General features: G+C 35.2%; 1 protein-coding gene across 10 annotated transcripts in view; it reads right to left on the reverse strand.

Annotated features, from left to right (window-relative positions):
* The window catches only part of LOC138700159 (uncharacterized), a 356,318-nt gene that overhangs the window by 240,476 nt on the left and 92,636 nt on the right, over positions 1-23,206 (reverse strand). For all 10 annotated transcript variants that reach the window (XR_011332264.1, XR_011332263.1, XM_069826557.1 and 7 more), the window contains exons 10-13: positions 21,456-21,560; positions 10,980-11,150; positions 9,185-9,289; positions 1,391-1,513 (exon numbers count right to left, since the gene is read on the reverse strand). Coding sequence is in view for 8 of the 10 variants with exons in the window: in XM_069826557.1 (XP_069682658.1) it covers positions 1,391-1,513; positions 9,185-9,289; positions 10,980-11,150; positions 21,456-21,560 (504 nt within the window). In the remaining 2 variants the exon portion in view is untranslated. The remainder of the gene's footprint in view (positions 1-1,390; positions 1,514-9,184; positions 9,290-10,979; positions 11,151-21,455; positions 21,561-23,206) is intronic.

Consider the following 23,206-nt stretch of genomic DNA (forward strand, 5'->3'; position numbering starts at 1 on the left):
AGAAAGTTACACAACACAGAACTGCACGCATTGTATTCTTCATCTGACATAATTAGGAACATTAAATCCAGACGTTTGAGATGGCCAGGGCATGTAGCACATATGGGCGAATCCAGAAATGCATATAGAGTGTTAGTTGGGAGGCCAGAGGGAAAAAAGATCTTTGGGGAGGCCGAGACGTAGATGGGAAGATAATATTAAAATGGATTTGAGGGAGGTGGGAGATGATGATAGAGACTGGATTGGTCTTGCTCAGAGAGACCAATGGCGGGTTTATGTGAGGGCGGCAATGAACCTCTGGGTTCCTTAAAAGCCAGTAAATAAGTAAAAGTTAGTTGTGAGACCTGAGGAAATAAGACCTTTGGGAAAACTGAGTCGTAGATGGGTGGATAATATTAAAATGGATTTGAGTTAGGATATGATGGTAGGGACTGGATTAATCTTGGTCAGGATGGGGACCGATGGAGGGTTTATGTGAGGGTGACAATGAACCTCCGGGTTCCTTAAAAGCCAGTAAGTAAGTAAAAGTTAGTTGTGAGACCTGAGGAAAAAAGACATTTGGGAAAGCTGAATCGTAGATGGGTGGATAATATTAAAATGGATTTGAGAGTGTTGGGATAGGATGGTAGGGACTGGATTAATGTTGGTCAGGATGGAGACCGATAGAAGGTTTATGTGAGGGTGGCAATGAACATCCGGGTTTTCCAAAAGATCGCACCCCATGGTGCACTATGGTTAATATTAAATGATCTTACAATATAACTTAAAATGGAACATTCTAAGTAAAACATTCCGGAGTTAAAACCATCCATCAATCGTATCTCTGGGAGGGAACTACTTCATAAAAAAAATGAAATAAAAATGTATTGTTCTCATTTTTCTGACAATAAATTAATAAACTGAATTATGTGCTCACTAGTTGCATGCCAATGTTGGCCACAAATATTGCTCACACCTGAAGAGACATATTAAGAACCAAACTTCCTAACAAGCTATGACATTATATTTCAATCACTCTAAATTGTACCATGGTCCGAGATTCTTGGAAAATACAATTTATAATCCACCGCTGTTGAGTAGCAGTTAGCATATTTGACCATGAAATGGACGGGTTCAGGTTTAAATCCTGATTGGGACAAGTTACCTGGTCTGGTTGAGGTTTTTCCAGGGTTTTCCCTTAACCCACTGAGCAAATTCTGGGTAACTTTCTGTTCTGAACCCTGGATTCATTTCACTGACACTATCACCTTCATTTCACTCAGATGCTAGATAACCTCCCCATAGTTTTGTTTTTCATATCTTTCTTGATGCCAATAAAGAAACATATTTATGACAGTTAGGATAGCTATATCAAAACAATAGAAAAAGATCCTGTCATAAGTGTACTTACCCTCTTAGCTCTGTTTGCAGTTTCAGTTGCAGGCTGTGATGCTGCGCTACATGTAGCTTCTTGGACTTCACGGAAATTAAGCCATGGTTTATCCCATATTTTAACGACACAAATTTGGTTATTCTAAAGAAAAACAAAAGAAACGTGAATTCCATTAAGTGCAATTACATAATAAACATTTATGTTGCATGTTTTAAGTTCCAGGAATATATGGGTTTGATATGAATTGGATAGTGTTTTGTTTTGGAATTGATGCTAACTGATGTAATTATCATCCTGTGATCTGGGTTGTCTGAAATTTGTTTATTGATGTATAGGCAATATCAAATGGAAATAGAGTTAAATCAGGGTTGTTAGTACATCTGCTCTTGTGAAGGAAGATTGAATATACTGCGTGTTCAGTTCAAAGTGTGTCATGGCTCGCTGTATGCCGTCATGTGGCTAGCCGATGAGCCTAGAGAATTCAATCTTCCTACACTTCCGCAGAGGCGTATTACCTAAATGCGAGAGAAGTTGCCTAGCAAGTACGGAGTTCATTCTGAAGTATGCAGAGTCCGTGGATACCCACAGACTCTGGAAGTACGTACTGATACGTGCGATAACGCAGGTAGTGGCAGGAATGTGAACTGTTTGGAAACACGTACTGAGGTGAGTTTTTTTTCTTACTGTCGGGATATGGCGAGAGGGTTAAGACGATTACTTACTTATTTGTTGACATTAACTTGGACGGTCAACATGGACACGGAGCATTTGATTTGTGTTGTGGAATGTTGCGGTATGCAACGGATGATAACAAATACCCTGCGTACGACTTGCCCGTGCAAAACACAGTTCGAAAGAGGTTATGGTAGCACACAGACTGTACAGACCGCCATCTGTTGCTACGACGTTCAAGTTACATACTGTACACATTCTCAAGTTCAGATTGAACGCCTTGATTAATATGCAACTTATCTGACATAAAAGTTGAAACTCGCTTCAAATCGCTGACTCAAAACAATGACATCATGACACACTTTGAAATGAACACCCAGTATATTTTTTTTGCAATAAATCATTTCCACAATGTTTAAAGAGATGAGGTCTATCAAGGATTTATCAGCTTTGTTCATATTTGGATGTCCCCAGTCTGGTGCATGTGCACCGAAGTTGTCAAGTATTAACGTTTTAGCTTCTATATCAATTAAATTTATATTCACATTACTGTTATGTGAGTTATAAATTGTAAATACAGTCAACTCTGGATATAGTGAACTTTGTTATAGTGAACACTTGGCTATAGTAAAACCTAAACTGTTGGTCCTGACCCGCAACATTAAAAAGTACATTAATATTTCCTTTTATAGTGAACCCTCGCTTCGCTTATAGTGAACCTTGTGTCCTGACAAATTCTTATTTGGAGTCAGACCTTCTTGCGTAAAATTGAAAGAATGTGTTCAGAACAACATTCTAAGTTTCTTTTTCCTTTAGTCAAAAGACAAAGGTAGGATTAGTGATTCCTAGACAATGAGCTGTATTGTAAATCCAGACAATATGTGACGACCTTGCCTCACTCCACCATCGAAGGGTTAACATTCTGTTCTCAGACACTCTACTCTGTTATTTCTAATCCTCTACTGTCAAAGGATTGCCTTTTGTTTTCAGAAACATTTCCATTATGATGGATAGCTTCGAAACAATGGAAAATGAAATTGCCTTCTTTTATTGTTATGTCCAGAGCATAAATGAAGGTAAGATTTCGATGGCTTTCGAACTCCATCAACACTCTCCCAGTTTCCTTTAAGTGACCCAGGAAATTTCAAGGCTGAGTACGCAGTCACACCATAACAGAGTTTGTTATTTCTACCTGATCGTCTGTTTCTAGTGTTCCAACAGTTAATGTACTGTAAAAAATGTCGAAGTGTAAAGTGTTTTCTTTGGAAGATAAGGCAAATATTATAAGTGACAATGAACGTGGTCTTTCGCAAGTGGATGATGTGTGTCGACAGCATAGTTTAAGTAAATCAACTGTGAGTAACAGTATACAGTGTAATCCATTCCACAAAAATGAAATATTTTATTTTCTTGTTCACAATTTCATTCATTTCTGCCATTTAAGGTTAGGGGAGAGACACTTCGGATATAGTGAACCTCAGCTATAGTCAACTAAATATGCAAGTCCGCAAAGGTTCACTATATCCAGAGTTGACTGTATTCTGAAATGATTATTTTATTTCCATATGTCTACTTTAGCTCTTTCAGCTTTATTGCAGCATCCATGTGCTTGATAATAAAATTTTGAAACTGTATTTGTAGGATTGGAAATAGGCTTTTGTGTAATCCACAGTATCCTGGAACTTGACTATCCAAAAGTCTAATTCCAATCACAGTCACCATGAAAGCTTAAAAACTCGTATGTGTTTCTAGGGATTTATGAGTAGCCATGAAGATTCCACTTGTGATTTGTCGAGATTTGAATAAAATATGGACACTGTAGTTTCTGAATGGGTAAAATTTCAAGTTTTCTTGACTTTTTGGAGTTCGGTTTTCCTGGATGAAGATATACCACCACCATTCCTCCAATGAAGGACTTTAAGATGGTTATTAAATTGGTTTCCCATAGTAGTCCTCATCTACAAATCTGACTGGGAGACCGTTCTGATTACAGAAAAATTCTCTGGTATGCTCCATCTTGAGCATTTGTGTTGTTCATTTAGCAGCACCTGGGAGCACGTGTGCATTGAGTGTTTCTATGTATGTGAACATGATTACAATTGTCATTATAAGTGATCTGCACCAAATACACATATAAACACTTCATATCTGCCAGTCATAACAAGAAATGAAGTATTATTATTAATAAGAATTCAATATCTCACTTTCCATGAGCCTTAGCAGTCGCTCTCTTTAAACTTTATACAGATCATGACTGCCCAGTAGCTCCCCTGCATACTGAACGTCTACTTATCTCCCCAAGTGTACTGTGTGATGAACCCAACTAGGCAACAAACCTCCTATGTACAGCTAGTATTTCTAAAATTAATAATGATCTAGTCTCTCAGCTAGTTATATACTAGGAGGATACAAGATGGAAGCTGCATGAAATCAAGTATTCTGAGTATTAACAACCAACCAGCACTTATACTTTACAACAAAGTCATTTTTTGCTACAGAATTTCAAATGAGAAGAAAACTCTGATACTTGTTTCATAGTCATGTTTGTAGGGTTTCCGGTAAGCTGTATTATTAAAGGTTAAGAATGTTAAGATTATGTATGCCGTCTTGTTTAGCTTATAAAAATTACAAGTGATTTATTTATTCACATATATCATAACACATAGAAAGCAGTAACAGATGAATGTTTTCGGCTTGATATGCCATCATCAGATCGCAAGAACTATTAATAACAAGATATGAATACTTTACAATTGAAGCGTTGCGTCAGAGACAGTCACAAGCCACAAAATCATAATTTTACAGGAAAGCATTTTAAAAACTTTGGCAGTGGCAGGCTTCTGGCAGTGAGATATACCATCTGAATTCTTGAAATATGGTGGAGGAACACTTCATGAATATATACATGATTCGATACTACAAATTCAGAACGAAGAAAAAATATCAGATGAATGGAAAATGATACACATTTTTACCCATACATGAAAAAGGAGATGCAGATAATTTCCATAACTACAGAGGTATATCATTACTAAATACTACATCTAAAGTTTTTTCTTCAATAATACAGAACAAATTACGACCATATACTGAAAAAATTATTGGGGAGTATCAAAATGGTTTCTGTCAAGACCGATCTACTTCAGATAATATACATATTATCAGGTTTATTAATGAAAAGTATGGGAATATAATCAGGAAATACATTATCTGTTTATTGAGTTTGCTAAAGTATATGACTCAATACATCGAGAAAGTCTATGAAATATAATGGCAGAATTTGGAATACCTTTGAAATGAATTAGGTCATGTAAGATATGTACGGAAGATATGGTAAGCAAAGTAGTAACAAATGGAATTGTATCAGAAGAATTCGTAAAACAAACGGGATTAAAACAAGGTGAAGTTCTCTCGCCAAGCTTATTTAATATAGCATTAGAGAAGATAATACGACAGTTAGACTTAATAACAGCTGGAATAAACATGGGTGGACAACATAACATTTTTGCATATGCTGATGATTTATTATTAATAGGAAGAAATGAGCTTGAAATAAGACAGCTATTTATTGAATTAATGGAAAAAGCACAAAACAGTGGATTAAATATTAACCAGAGTAAAACAAACTATATAGTTGTTGTTTTCTAGTGCCAGGCGTTTGACAAAGTAATTTGACTTCTTCCACTCCAATACTTTTCAAAGATATTGTCACTGTCATTCACTGAAGCACAGATTTTGAAGTATTCCAAATCCATTTCTTGGTTTGAGTTGCACAATGGACAGTTAGGAGACTGATATATTCCAATTCTATGCAGGTGTTTGACCAAACAATCATGGCCTGTTGCCAATCTAAATGCAGCTACAGACGATTTTCGTGGTAAATCGGGAATTAACTGTGGATTTTGATGCAGAGAGTTCCATTTTTTCCCTTGAGATTGTGTTATCAAATTTTGTTTGTTGAAGTCTAAGTATGTAGATTTAATAAATCTTTTCACAGAGTAATACGTAGATTTAGTAACATGTCTGTAAGTAGCAGTGCTGCCCTTCTTTGCTAAAGCATCCACATTCTCGTTTCCCAGGATTCCACAATGGGATGGTATCTATTGGAATACAATTTTTTTTTATTGAGTGTTATTAATTGAGAGAGCATTTTAGTTATTTCTGCTGTTTGAGATGAAGGTGTGTGTGTGTGTGTGTGTGTGTGTGTGTGTGTGTGTGTGTGTGTGTGTGTGTGTGTGTGTGTGTGTGTGTGTGTGTGTGTCTAGAGACTATTGATAGAATAGCTGCTTTGGAGTCTGACAATATAACTGCATTCCTAAATTTATTGATGTGGCATAGAAGATTCCTGAGACATTCACTTATTGCAATGATTTCACCATCAAAACTTGTTGTTCCATATCCAAGTGATCTATAAAGTGAGAAGAGACAGCACGTAACACCTGCACTGGCACCTTGTTCTCTGGAGATCAAGGATCCGTCAGTGTATAAATGAAGCCAGTTTTGTGGAGGGTACCTAATATTAATTGTCTCTAAAGACAATTGTTTCAGTATTTCAGTGTTTACTTCTGATTTCAGTATTTCTTGTGTTAAATTTAGATTATATTCCATATTTAATAGAGTTAAAGGGTTTGGTTTAATTTGTAAGTTTCTTTTAAATTCGGGATGTTGATTTTTTGTTTTAATTCTTGAACCATGGATATGAAACTTTTTTGAGTTTTTACTCTACAGAGAGGACTGTACGAATGCCAATTGTTTCCTGGTAATCTGATAAGTTTTTCATACTGGATCAGTGCTTTTTCTTCTGTTGTCATTTTGATGCTTTTAATATTAGTGAGGAATCTCATAGAATCTATTGGAGTTGTTTTGATTCCACCAGTAATGAGCCTGAGAGTTTGGTTTTGAATACGTTCTATTTCGTTTATGAAAGGTAAAGTAATTAAAATCTCTCTGCAGTATGTCAGCACTGGCTGTATAAACATTTTGTATGTAGTGTTCAAAGTATTTCTAGAGCATCCCATTTCTTTCCTGCTAGTCTTTTCAGAAGAGGGACTTTTTTTACGAGCTTTTTCACAAGTATATTTCAAATGGTTGCTCCATGTTAACTTAATGTCGAAAATAACTTCAAGATATTCGGATTCATAAGTCCTAGGAAGGTGTTGGCCATTGTATTGGATACTGAATTCTCTTTCTTTTTTACCAAGTGAAAATATTTGGTAGTTACTTTTGCCTAAATTGAGTGTCATCAAATTTGATGTATTTCATTCACGTAGTTCATTTAGAGCTTTAAGAGCAGACTTTTTAATTTTGTCTCTATGTCTGTGAGATCCGGAAGTCCATAAAACTATATAATCTGCAAATAGTGCTGTTTTCATGTTTGATTCCTCTAATAAGGAGGGTAAGTCATTTATATAAATATTGAATAAAGTTGTGCTGAGGATAGCACCCTGTGGTAGACCTCGATATCTTTGTCTGTAACTAGAAAATGAGTTATTGAATTTAGTAGCAATGAATCTTTGGCTAAGGAATTCTGATATCCATCTGAACATATTGCTGGAGATACCTAATTTCTGGAGTTTTAGTAATAATTTATTCTCCAAACAGAGTCAGATGCTAATTGAAAGTCAATGAATATTGCCAAGGTATCTTCTTTCTTGTTAAAACTGTCTTTTATTTCTTGGCCGAGGAGTATGACTTGTTCATTGGTAGAGTGTAGTTGTCTAAAGTTGGCGTGTCTTGGTGATAAAAGATTTTGGGATTCTAAATACCAAGTTAATCTTTTGGAGATCACTGACTCCATAGTTTTTGCTATCATGCTTAATAGTGCTATTGGTCAATAACTATTAACATCATGAGCAGATTTCCCTTTTTTGTGAATTGCTACAATGATTGCATTTTTCCAAGCTGCATGAATTGAGGTGTTCCATGATAAATTGAAAATGGTTAAAAGTACAGATTTGGCATTTCCCCCAGATGTTTAAAAATTTCTGAATGAATGTTGTCGGGACCAGGAGATTTCTTGGTTTTTAAATTATTTATAACTATACTTAATTCTTTGGTAAAATTTTGATGAAATATTTCAGGTTTTGTGATAATACTAGTAATATTGTTTCTATTATTTTTATGTAATTCTCTTTTGATAAATTTGTCAGTTTTTTTGATATTGGGATGTAATCTGTGAGAGTTTGAGTAGTGTTTATTAAATGCATTTGTTATATCTCTACTATCTGTTAGTGTTTTGTTTTTATGAATACCATAATAGGTTGGCTAGTATTTTCCTGTGTATTGGAAATATTCTTCAGAAATTTATGTTTTATTGCTATTAGTTCTGTAGTTAATATTTTCAATGAATTTATTAAAACTGTAAAACAAAATATATGGTAATCATTAAAACAAAAAGGATTTCCAAGAGCCTTAAAATAAGAAATTATACTTTTGAAACAGTCAATCAGTTAAAATATCTCGGTATTTTGATAGACAATTCTAATGACAGAAAACATGAAATACTTAACAGACTACATAATGCAAACAAAACTTTTTATCCTGTTCACAAATTATTATATTCCCGTTTTTTAACCGGAAATTTAAATATCATTTTGTACAAAGCACTAACCTAACCTGTAGTATTATATGGATCAGAAACATGGAGCTTAACTAAAAAGGAAAAACATAAATTAATGGTTTTTGAAAACAAAAGTGTTCAGGAAAATTTTTGGTCCAATTTTTGACCCACTTGAAAACAAGTGGAAAATTCGACATAATAATGACCTTCATAAACTTTATAATCAACTGTCAATTTTAGATATAATGCGGACCAGAAGATTAAATTGGGCAGGACATGTTATACATATGGATGACTGCAGCAGCGCAAAACAAATATATATGAACACCTTTAACAGAAGGCCACTGGGAAGACCTCGAAGTAGATGGAAAGATGAAATTCAGAAGGAATGCATGGAAATGGGAATTACAAACTGGGAGGAACTAGCAAAAGACAGAACAGAGTGGAAGCGTTTTGTGAAATCGACATGGAGTCGACATGCTCCATAATGTCCTTTGATTGACTGATTGATTGATTAATTGACTGCCTGTCACAAGAACTAATTAAAAATTAACAAATTAATAATACAGAAGTGTTCTTACTGAATTCACATGTTGATTGCAGGTATTTGAGTCTCCATTCTGCCCTTTGTGACACGTAGTACATCCAACTTCCATAGTTACAATATACATCATGCCAGCTACTACCTAACAGAAAAATACAAGTGAATATAAATGCCTTGTGATTACCAAAGTTTGTCATTATATGATCTATAGTTATATTAATGTTGTAAAGTGTCAAGAAATCTGAGCAGAAATGCTGTGTCAAGTAATGTAATATATAATTACTAAGTTATTTAGAAATTGCAAGTCATATGATGCCTCGGAGTTCAATAATTAAAAGAATAAAATAAATAATTATGTGAGTAAATTAAAATTGTTTAACATTAAACTTAGCCTGCAAAAATGATATACCTAAACAAAAGTTAGCTTCGCAAATCTGGCTTTCAGGTATAGCTTCCTGTGAAGCAGACTTGAATAATTTCAAAGGAAAAATTGTTCCGGGGCCGGGTATCAATCCTAGGACCCTTCACTTAGTGCACAAATGCTCTACAGAATGAGCTACCCAGTAACTACACCCGACACCATCCCAATTTTTCCCTTTATATCCACACACCTTAAGTGGATTGACAAGGTGCCAGAAACCCAACTTTGAGTGCACACAAACTGTGTGTGACTTGAATTGTGGTTTTCCCTTAAAATTATTCAAGTCTACTTCACAGGAAGCTATACTTGAAAGCCAGATTTGCATAATATAATATATGTCACTGTAGGTACGTTAACAGAAAACCACAATTTAAGTCACACAGAGTTTGTGTGCACTCAAAGTTGGTTTCTGGCACCCCGTCAGCCCACTTGAGATGTGTGGCTATAAAAGGAAAAACTGGGATGGTGTCAGGTGTAATTCCTGGGTAGCTCAGTCAGTAGAGCATTCATGCACTAAGCAAAGATTCTCAGAATTGATACTAGCACCAGAACAATTTTTCCCTTAAAATTATTGAAAAGTTAGCTTCCTTTTTATCACTAAATAAATGTTATGTTAGTTATTCTTTTTAAAGTATGGGCTTTGATTTTCTATCAAACACATCACTTATTTAGTCATGCGCGCACGCACGCACACACAGAGATATATACTGTACATGACACCAATTCTATAAAATGACCACAAGGGAGCAGAACAGATAAAATATCAGATATTATACAAGAAGAAGAAGGTAACGAAAAGTATTCTTATCATTTCTGTTCAAGAGTTGTTTCAACTGAACACAATTTAACTGAAATATGAACTTCTGTTTTCGTTCATTTCACTTTAATATGTATACATCATATGACCCAGCTTTCTACTATTAAGACGAAGATGTAAGCACAATTTGAGTCACAATTCTGACTGTTGCTGATGCAACAAAAGCGAGAATAATGGCATTAAGAATTAGTGAAGAAAAGCAGAAGTATAAGGGAAATTGTTAAATGTAGAATTGCGCAAAATATCATTAACTGTCCGTAGTCTCTCACATAGGTAAATTTACTTAAATTTAATTTAACCTATTTTGGTATATTGCTTCTTTTATGTTGCAATCAATCTGATTCTATTGCTGTTGACTTACGTAGATGAAAGTCATTAGTGTATGAAAGTTGTAAAGTTATTTTTAACAAAATACATTACATCTAAGGAAAATTAATAACAATATTCTGTCACTGTGCTTTTCTGGTCTATTGCAATTGAAAGGTGAAATACACAGTTAAATGTAAACTAAATGACGTCAGGAAAAATCTCATTCTAAAAATCATCACTTTATTATTTACAAAAAGTGAGGATCAGAAAGAATATCTGGAATACCTGTTGACTTGCTTCAATTATTCTCACAACTTCTTGCGTGCAAGCAGAATTGGATTGATTGTTAATGTGATTGAGACCAATATTCGCCATCTCCTGAATTACAGGATCACTGACATTTGCTGGTGACAAACCACCTGGAATTTGTCTTTTCACACGACTTGTGGATAGTTCCTGGAAATGAAGTAACACACATTAAAGTTTATGTTTTAGAAATAAGGAACTAAATGTAAAATAAAAGTAAAAGAACAAAGTAAAACCTGTCTATAATAGGATCCCAAAGGATAATAATTATTTTAATTTATTAACAATGTTAATAGCAGTCATAATAAATTAAATATTGAAGAGTTAAAAATAAATTATCACATTTAAAACAATTCAGCTTTCATCAGCAATGCATTAAATAAGTGGTTCCCAAATTTTTTTTACGGCGTGACACGTTTTTCGAAGAGACTTATTTGCGACCCCCCACTGCTGTATCATACCAGTATTTAAGCTCATTCGAAAAATAGAAATCCCTGTAAAATTGAAAACAACAATCATTTTACTCAAAACCAGTGGACACCACCTGAAACGACCAAAATACAGGCAGGCCTGTATGGTGCAATAATGACACGAAATATTACATAAACGTCACATCTAGTATTTCAAACTATTACCACTATGGCACTGCGGTAATAGTTGAATACAAATCTAAAATGATGCTTGTGCTATCTGTTACCCGAGGGGTTTATAAAGGAACTTCATTTCTGGTCAACATCACTTACAAAAATAAATTAGATTTGTTCCAGTGTATTAAAGAACTGAATTTATGTTTGGGAACATGCAATCAAGATTCAGAAATAGACTTTTGAATATTCTACGATGTTCTGCAATTTAACATTTCCAACATTTCAGAACTACATACAGATTCCATCATCAGGGCAAAAAGGTCGTCTGAATTAGCCTGGCGTAATGAGCCCAACATAGTAGGCAACCTATCTGGGCGTATCTTTTGCCCTGATAATGGAACCTGTATGTAGTTCTGAAACATTGGAAATGTCAAGTTGCAAAACATGGTGGAATACCCAAACAGGGCCCCCACAAAGAGACGTCAGTTAGGTCTTCGGTACTGGGGTCCAGCCACCAAAGAGTCCGATCATAAGCCCCCCAAAAATATATCATATATCATATATATATATATATATATATATATATATATATACATAATATATCATATATCATATATATACAGGGACATCATTTTATTTTTACTTCAATTTTTATTGTACCTGAGTTTTTGAATGTACTTCATTCCCACCCCTTCTAATAATGAAGTTCAACCGTCCTCCACAGAGATTCAAGACAGCATATACAGACATAGTAGCCTTACAGTCATAGTAAACAGTACGTTCCAAAAATATGTTCGTGTTTTCTAGTGACGAAAGAGCTTTCAATATTGAATCATTTTCGCACAGGTACTGTCGTCCATTTGCCTACATCGTATCCCAGTTTCCCCCACCAGCTTTTATTCGCCAGCTAGTGGATGGGCTGTCTTAGCTCTTTTCTGAGAACATTTATTTCCGTTAGGAATTGGACGTCTATGTAATATTATACAACTGTTTAAAATAACTTAAATGAAAGGGCCTCGTTAAGTAATTAACTGTCATGTGATTTCTCCCTTTCTACGACCCTACGACATAACCACTTGCACGGACAGTAGATAGTATATCTGAGTAATTTTATATTTTTGGATCGGGCAGAAATGAAGATTGAATTTATAGCACGTACGGTACTCTTTTATAGAATAGGTACAGAATTATTTCAACACGAGTTACTAGTACGAAGAGCAAAACTAGTAATTGGAATTAGGTGCAATAGTCTATAGTGCGATAATATGGACATTAGAACTGAAGCCTGTATCGAAATGAACGGCCACCATTTTCGAAAATATGTTTAAATATCCATATTATGATTATTTTTCAATTTAACTTCATTCTCTATAGTGTACGCTAATGTGCTGTAGACAGTATAATATAGACTGCATAATGAATACGTCCTAATGAATAGCTCAGTTCGTGAGTAAAAACACTTATTGTTAATACTGTACTGTATTTTGATCAAACAAAAACCTAATGAAAATGATCAAACTCAAAATCGCGATATTTCCTAGTTTACGTAAATGAATGAACTACTTTTCTTCCCTCCTATACCTAGTAAAGTGATTGTTTGTATATTACACCAGTATCATCGAACTCCAGTCGTAGAAGGAGGTAGCAAACGGCGTTCATCCAAAGGTATAGCCAGGTTAATATTTAAAATATTAGTAAAAATAAAATGATGTCCCTGTATTAATATACACTGCATAATCAACACGTCCACATGGACAGCTCAGTTCGTGAGTAAAAACACTCATTGTTAATACTGTACTGTATTTCGATTAAACAAAAACCTAATTAAAATGATCAAACTCAAAAACGCAATATTTCATAGTTTACGTAAATGGATGAACTACTTTTCTTCCCTCCTATACCTAGTAAAGTGATTTGTTTGTACGTTACACCAGTATCATCGAACTCCAGACGTGGAAGGGGGTAGCAAACGGCGTTGATCCAGAGGTATAGGCAAGTTAATATTAAAAATGTTAGTAAAAATAAAATGATGTCCCTGTGTGTGTGTATATGTATGTATGTATGTATATATATATATATATATATATATATATATATATATATATATATATATATATACATATACTGGGTGTTCATTTCTTCAAAGTGTGTCATGACGTCACTGTTGATGAGTCAGCGATTTGAAAAGAGTTTCAGCTTTTATGTCAGAGAAGTTGCCTATTAATCAAGGCGTTCAATCTGAACTTAAGACAGTGTATTGTATAACTTGAACGTCGTACCAACAGATGGTGGTCTGTACGGTCTGTGTGCTACCATAACCTCTTGCGCGGGCGAGTAGTACCCAGGGTATTTGTTATTATCGGTTGCGTACGGCAACATTCGACAATACAAATCAAATGCTCCATGTCCATGTTGACCGTCGAAGTTAATGTCAACAAATATTGTACGTAAGTAATCATCTTAACCCTCTCCCCATATCCCGACAGTAAGAAAAAACTCACCCCAGTACGTGCTTCCAAACAGTTCACATTTCTGTCACTACCGGCGTTACGGTACGTATCGGTAAGTACTCTTCAGAATGAACGCCGTACTTGCTATGCAACTTCTCTTGCACATAGGTAATATGCCTCTGCGGAAATGTAGGAAGATTGAGTTTTCTAGGCTCATGACGACATACAGCGAGCCATGACACACTTTGAACTGAACACGCAGTGTATATATATATATATATATATATATATATATATATATATACATCCTAAGATCAAATATATGTATCACTTTGCTATATGAACTGTCTGCAGTTCAATATCTGAATAGAGCATGCAGTGCTATAAATAACACAGTTCCAACAGGCAATAATTGATATCAACGGTATCATGTTTACAGTTAAATGTAAAAGTGGCTTATACACCACTTTCCCAAGGATCACATTATAGCTTTCGTCTCCATTATAACTCGCAGTGTAATCATCCTTCTCTATATGTCGTTTCAAAATTTATAAATATATTATATATATATTATTAGGACAAATTCAGTGAATAAGGTTAATTTAACATTATACAAATATTTTATACATCTCAAAACTTCATTTAGGTGTCATTTTCGTCTTTTCATGCAAAATTAATGACGCACGATGGTTCCATTCAATAATAGAATACTAATTATTGTGTAGGGAAGTGGTCGTCAGCACTCCCTGAAATGGGTGATGGGTAAGCAGTGCATCATAATATGCCCCATTGTGCAGCAGGAAGAGGAAGAGAGCATACCCGCCAGCAGCCACAGATGCACTATAGTGCAGTCTCATATCCACGGGTAAGAGATGCTAGCCCAAGGGTGCACTGTGCTGATGACTGCTGGCGTAGGCTATTTCAGACTTCTGTCTCCAATCCGAGAATGAATGCATTTCAGTAAGATCAGTGAGCAGTAGCTGTTACAAATGCACAGTGAATGTGTTTATTTTTTATTGCTGTATTAGTGTCATTTATTGTACTAGAACTGGAATTTTAATATTAATTTTGTCTAGTGTTCATCACTGCCAAATTTTGTTGTTTTAATTGTACTATGTCGAATAGTTAGTTATGAACATAAATCAGACAGTCAAAAGAGAAAATTTAAAACAGAAAGAGAGAAAAAAGATGCAATAAATCGTCAGAAAATCACGCAGTTTTCAAATGTTTTTCAGAACATGAGGGTCAGGATAATATTTCATCATCTTCTGGTTCCAGTTGTATTCGTGAAGCTAAGAAAATTAATGGTTCTGAAACTTACCCTATTACCACAGACAGTCATTCATTACCTGAAAACGTAGGGAGGGAGATATTACCAGAATTGAATTTCAAAGATCCCACTTTGTGGCCTGAAGAAATAAGTGAAAAAGTTCGTCAGCAAATAGTTCAGGCAAATACCTGTTCTTCGTTAGAAAATATTTTAAAATGCATTAAAGCTATGCCAAAATATTTAAATGGTAAGTCATTCACAGAATATCTTCTGTACTCTAAATCATTAAACAATATAGAAAAAATTCGTCGCGAGTGGTTAATCACAACAAATGTTGCATTGTTTTCAGTGTCTTTTATTCAGTGACATCTTTACGAATCCAACTATAAACTACAACAATCTGGCTAAAATGGTACGATTTTCTCCAGCGGAAGTGCCATGGAAGAAGATGCATACTAAATTACCGTTTCATGAAAATAGTGTACTTCATCGCAATTGTTACTGCAGATGGAAAGAATTGCAGCAATCTTTGATGGGTCGTGAAATAGATAGTCCTTACAAAAACATTTGTAAAATGGAAAGCTTTATTGAAAAGACTGCTTGATGCGGCATTATTTCTTGCATTCAGTTTGCCCTTTCAAGGAAACAGCTCGAGAATTGGTGACACTAACAATGGAAACTTTCTAGGTATTTTAGAACTTCTTGGCCATTATGATCCAGTAATAATACAAGAACATTTAACTGAACTACAAAACAGTCAATTGGAAGAAAAGGAAATGAAAAGAAAGCCCTTGACTCGTATTTATTATGGATCAGTCAAAATGAATTTATTTGCTTGTGTGGTGACAAAGTGTTAAAATATATTCACGAGGAACGAGAAGCAGCATTTCCAAATTAAGGAGAGATTTATTAAATTCCTGAACTTTAATGAGAAAGCTAGTGATGGTATTGCTTCTGAACTGCTTTCAACCTGAACGTCATAAAATTGCCATAGCTGACTGCCTTGGCCAAGGGTATGATAATGGTTCTAATATGAATGGGAAAATAAAGAGTGTAAAATCGAGAATACTAGAGAAAAACAGTCTTGTATTCTCCATGCAGTGCACATTCCCTTAATCTTAATGGTGTAAATGCTGTCAAGATGAATCATCGTGTGGTCACATTTTTCGGCTGTGTTCAGAGGTTATATGTGCTTTTCAGTACCAGTCCTGCAAAGTGGGCCATTTTAAGGGAAGAGATTGGTATTTCAGTCATATCCCTATCTAAAACACGTTGGAGTTCTCGAGTAGAAGCCATTCGGCCCATTATCCACCATATGCCAAGAGAAAGTAATTGACTCACAGAAATAAAACTTCATCACATCATTATCTATCACACAGTGATTATGTTTACAAAAAATCAAGGACATGGCTTGAAAATGTAGAAAATATAAATTTTACCCATCACACCCCTTAAGATGCTTAGAAGCTTGAGATGCAAGTTTTTGGGTTTTTGGCTCCCAGGAAATTGTACCAGAACAACGGAAGGAGTCCATAATTATACCTCTATTACTGACATAATCACTATACACTGACTTATACAAACTCAGAGCTTTAACTGGTTAACAGCATTCACTTCCCCTCAGGTATAGAATTGGCAATGCTGGGTTCAGTTGTACAGTTACTGTATTGCTACTTACAAAGGACACCTTTGACCTCGAACAATTGGAACCACACAAAAACATGCTTAGAATAACAATCGATCATAAACAAAACAGTGGTGTGTGTCATTTCCATGCAAAACTCCCCACTTGTCTGCTAGCGCCATTAGATGGTGGCATATTGTAGCTGCACTAATCAGTGCTTCAGTTGGGTGGATGGTATTGCTGCAGTATGTATTCGTCTCTTGGAGTGTTCGCAAGCGGGTTACTGTGTAAACTGTGTACAGTGCAGTGATATCATGAAGAGAATTAATCCTACGAATGTGATCCAAATATTAGGGACAAAGTTGCGACGTGCTGAATATGGAAATGACATCGGCCAAGGATATGGAGTTCGTTGATCTATTATATAATGTAATAATTCATAAATATAATGGGGATGACACAGAAATACATGACATTACGCTGGAGAGATATATTAATTTTGAAGGAGAGGAAGAACCTGAACCTGAAGGTGGATATTCAAGCAGTACACGACATTCATCTCCAGAGCAACAGGAACAGTCAAGTCAAAGTGAGTACGAACTCTCTCCACTCAAAAAGTCGAGGTCCAGTGTATTAGAACATACTGATGACAGTGTAGTAGAGAACATTTATGAAGACTACTACAATCGTGGCTTCAATTCCTATAGCTAACTAATGAAGTGCTATAAGTGCATTAAAAGTAAATTAAATTGCTCATTAATTCTAAATTATGTGTCTAACAAATGGCGAGCAGGAGTTCGTTTCAAAGGAAACAGACTGTCGCAATTACAAACTATAAAAGAGCATGTAATATTGCAATTTGATAGTGCAAGGAGGTATGGATCTACAGTTCACTATTGGCATCTGCAGATGTGGGCACTGGAAGCAGTTAAAATGGTTGGCTTGGACAATTTCAAAGCTTCCATTTCCTTAATCGACCATCTCAAGTGTGAATATGGCATTTCATCCAGGCATATTACTACATTTGTCACACGTAAGGACATAGAAGACGATAATAGTATACATCAGAAGGCACAATAGTTTGTGGAGGAAATGAACATGTTTATAATAGAGGAGGGTGTGGAGAAAGGTAATGTTTGGAACAGTGACCAGAGTCAATTCCAGTATGAAATATCTTCAGCATCAACACTGTCCCACAGAGGAGAGAAAACTACAGCTAGTGTGTTGCAGTCTGTACGTAGCTCTACCCACAGCTACACAATTGATGTGGCTTTATCAATGATAGGAAGACTAGCAAACAAGTTGTACATCTGTTTTCAAGAGACGCAAGGCACTTTCGGCCCAAATATTTCAAAGAAACTTGAAACAACCTGTCCACAAAACATTCACATGGAGGAAAGCAAAAGTGGAAAAATGACTAAAGAACACAAGAAACGTTTTCTAACTTCAGTCCTTGGCGAATATGTAACAAGTGAAAAGAGCCTATTGTTGTGTGATTCCTGGTCAGGTCATACAGATCGTACCCTTCTAGATGAAAGTTTTCCAAACAAAAATGTTATGCTGAAGATATTGCCACCAAAAACAACAAAATATTGCTTGATGTTTACTTCTTTTGGCAATATAAGCTCTATATAAGAAGGATTAATGATTTTGTAAGACTACAATGTGCCAAACCACAAGTGAAGATACATGATAGTTATTTCATCATGAAACTTCACTCTGTGATTTACAATCAATTTGCTGCACCTACGTATAAGCCTATGTTGCACTATGCTTGGCGAAATCCAGGTTATGACACTGACATACCATCATCATTTGAAAATGTAGTTAGTGTGGCTTTTGATATTGGTCTGCGTGAATGCGAAAGTGATTTGGAATGTGATAACGTGGATTTTGTGAAGTGTGCACATTGTTCTCTTCCACTTCGTTTTAACCACTTCATCGAAATCCTGCATCTGCACTTTGAGGACCAATATAAGCACTATCAGGTGTGTGGTACTGCTGTATATGTGTGTTTTGCGCTATTATAAGTACTTTAAGCAGAGAGTTTTTGGCACTGTTGATCGAAAATGTAATGATTCACTGACGTCATTGAATTACGTATAATTTCTCTTCTATGGTATTGATATCTTGTTACTTTGTTTCTCTCTATTAAAATGTCACTTGAGGTAGAATGCAATGTTTTGCATGGAAATGACACACACCACTGTTTTGTTTATGATCGATTGTTATTCTACGCATGTTTTCGTGCAGTTTCGATCGTTCGAGGTCAAAGGTGTCACTTGTTAGCAACACGGAAGGTAGGATGGTAGGATTAGTACGAATTCCAAGAAAAAAGTTGTTATAAGCTGTCATGTACTATCATGTACTATATGGTGCTAAGTTTTCTTTCCGTTTCTGCATTATGCAGTTTCTGTTGAATACAGGTAGTTTCATGTAGTTTTATAGTAAAAAATTTACAGGACCTGGAAAAATTTCCTTATGAATAGGTTACATTTATTGCAGGTTGCATTACAGACAGGTTTTACTGTGCTGCAGTAACATAATCAATAAATTCACCATCAGATCGTTGTGTGTAGTTAGAAAGATAGAAAGTTTAGACCAAGTGTAGATATTTATAACAACAATCACTTTTACATTGATGAACTATTAAGTTATTTAAATTAATTAAGTAACAACTTCACTGTGTTAATATATTTTGCTGTTATTTTATCTGACTGACTAGTTTCGAAGTAATTTCCATCATCCTCTGAATTCTACTGAGTTACCGCACTATCCTCTGGCTTCCTGTTATGATAGGGTGTGTTCATGAACACACACACCTTTTCGATAACACTACCAATCATGACAACCTCCCACCAACACAGGAAGCCAGAAGATAGCACGGAATCTCATTAGAATTCAGAGGATGATGGAAATTACATCGAAACCAATCAATCAGGTAAAATAATTTAAATATTAACACAGTGAAGTTGTTATTGTGGCATTTGCTTACCAGGCTACATTGTGTTGTTTTTCCTCGTTTCCTTTTCCCTTTTCTATCTTTATTTCTCTCTCTCTTCTTTTATTTTTTTTCTATTTATTTACGCTTTAGTCTCTTTTCTGCCACTAGAGGGTAGTCAGGTCTGCTCCTTTCTTTGGTTTCCGATTGGGATGGCCTGGTTATGAGACTAACTGTTGATTTGTTTAAATTCGTAACAGATTTACTTTTCTGTAATATTCTTCTCGTTTTCTTGGTGAGCACATGTCGTGAGATTAATATAGTCTTGTCTATGCTGGCTTCGAGTTATGTCAATGGCAGAGTGGAATACATGAGACGGATCCAGCGTGTGTTATACAGTGTTGACAGTGCTGGTGCCATGTTACAGTTATAACAGAAAACGTCACCCATGGATTTGTGAGCAATGTTACTAGTTAGACTGATTGTTCGGTCTTGTTGTTTCTTTTTGGTCAACTGCATCATTTTTGGGACTTTGGTATTTTTTTTTAATAGACAAGAAATTAACACTAACTGTGAAGATATATACAACATATTTCTAGACTGTTCGTTGTGTTATTAAGGACTTACTTACTGGTGCTGGTTCATATGATATTAATTATTTGTATTAGTTACAGGGCAGTGCCCACTATTTTCCAGTCTTGAGACACAGTTAATGTTACCTTCTTTTAGTATTAAGTTATATTTTCCTTCCACCCACAGGAGATTGGAAGGGTTTTTACTGACTTTTTTTTATAGTTTTCTTGTTATCCATTTCCTGTATAGGGAAGAGGGGGAGGCTTGCTTTTTTTTTTTGCGTCACTGTTGTCTTGTTATTTAATAATTAAAGTGGCTTTTAGTAAGAATTGTTCCTGGTATTGTTACTGATAACTGTTACTACAAGAATCACACTGGTTCCCTTTTTTTTTTTTTTCCTCAACATACTTATGATCCATGGACGGAAATGAGTGTCAATCTGGCACAGTGACAGCATAGACCATGGCTGTACCAGCAAGTTACATTATCTATTTAACTTAAATTAACGTAATAATTCATCAATGATATATAAGTGTTAAAAAGTGTAATCAAGAAGAAAAATAATGTGTTGAAATAAAAAACTTGTTGGCTCTACCAATGACGAAATCCCTGCTTTGCAGGATTTCAGGGACTATCACAACGCCACTGGATATTGCTGAATAGTTATTAACATGTAGCTGAAATTCAAAGAATGATTAGACAAGTTTCGGGAATATGAACTGTATTACTATCAAAATCTGTAAACAATCTATGTCTTTCTGCTGAGTATAATGAACAAGGTAGCAATAGCAAAGCTTGTAATCTTCAACAAAAATTATTTGATTTCACATGATGAAAAAAATTATATATTTTAATACTTTAAATAGGCAACTGAAATCTTAAATGTCTAAAGAAATTCTATTGCATATTAATTTTTCTCCTGGAATATTACATATATAAACCATTTACACCACAATTAATAGATAAAGTAAGAAAATTCGAAACTGTCATTAATCACATGCATTACTCACCCTTCTGGCTCTGGACACAGAAGAAGAACAGTTAAAATCTGTAATCTGACTTGAATTTTGAATCCAAGCTCGATCCCATATTGTAACATGGCAAATTTTTGTGTTCTGAAAAACAGAAAATACAATAAAAAACACAAACTTCGTGAATGCTCTCAGCATGAAGTGAGAAATTAAATATTAAAGGAATAGAATCATAACATAGGTAGGCTACCTAATATTTTCCACACAATAACTATAGGAAAACAAAATTGAATACTGGCTGAATAAAACTAACAAAAATAAACAGGAACTGTGTACGTAGCATAAAACAGCTAAAAGAACAATTTACACTTTTGGAATTTTATTATTATTATTATTATTATTATTATTATTATTATTATTATTACTACTATATCGTCCTTTGTCTTCCCAGAATTTAATGAATTGGCGCTCAGGATTTGAGAATCCAATTAGCATAACTTAATCCAGGCTAATACATTCAACGTAGTTAGTAACACAGCCCAAAATAAAAAAAATGGAGAAAAAAAGAAAGAAAGAAGAAAAAGAAAGCTTCTTAATGCATTGACGTCTCTGTAACTATTATTGTGGGGAATGTGTGATCTTCGTAACATTTATTTTTAAATGTCTGTATGTGAATAAGACATTTCACAAGATACAATATACAAGAACTTTCAATAATGTTCGAAACTCTGTAACTTTTATTCGGAGCACATTTGGTAGCTACGACCACAAGCCAATTATATCACAGTAATGCAGTCTGAGTCTTCAAACTTCTATGCTCCCACACAAATCACTAATCACAATATATTTTCCAGTGTCAACAAGTGGATTTATCAAAAGAATTCGATTTCCTTAAATAAACGATTGTTATGATTGTTGCGTCCCACCCTCAGACCATCTTAAGCCAGAACCACTGTCCTAAATTCTGCTCCCGTTCCTTCCTCACCCTATTTGAGCTGAGAAAACTGAACTCAATCTCTGGTGACCTGGAATATAGCATCAGGAGTGATCTATGATTAGCATGTGCAAAGATGACATGCAAAATCGTGAAGTGTTCCACTGTGAAGCAGTAAGCATTTATTGCCCATTTGCATCTCAGTATCAGGACACATCTTATGGCAGAACCACCCCACTATCGTGTCTTGTGTCGAAATACAATTTAGGCTATTATAAACAAGTAGAATACACCTTTCTTCACGTTGTGATCTAAGGGCTGATGAGACCATAATTTGAGTCATCTCACAGCCAATTGGCTAGTCTTCTAAATTAAGACAACACATCCTTTTCCTTAAGATGCTAATACAAATGTCAAGATGAGTCCTAAATGAAATGGACCATGGAACTACATCTCCCTCCACACAAATTTCGGGAATTTTCCAAATTAAAGCTTTCTGAATCGGAGTCTTGGCATGTTGCCTTTGGTACACTATGGCAGGTTTACTCAAGTGTTACTTGCACAGTGCAAGGGCTCTCTACAAGGACTGTGGTGCTCCCTCTCCTCATTTCACTGTGCAGGCTTTCAACATCTTCGCCAATTCTTCCTTGTTGCTCTTCTGTCGTGATTCTCTCCCCCATGCTTCATGTGGTAGCTATTAGGTTACGTCCGTTTTCGGTTTTCCCCTTCAAAATTCTCTAATGTTCTTCTTTCATATGGAACAATGAAAATCGGAGTGAGATAAGTGGTAAACAAGCTTGGAGCTCACAAAGACACTTCTTCTCAGCCATAATTTCCCTTACAAGGATACGTTTTC

The sequence above is a fragment of the Periplaneta americana genome, chromosome 5 (assembly GCF_040183065.1).
Source record: "Periplaneta americana isolate PAMFEO1 chromosome 5, P.americana_PAMFEO1_priV1, whole genome shotgun sequence".
NCBI classification, from domain to species: domain Eukaryota; kingdom Metazoa; phylum Arthropoda; class Insecta; order Blattodea; family Blattidae; genus Periplaneta; species Periplaneta americana.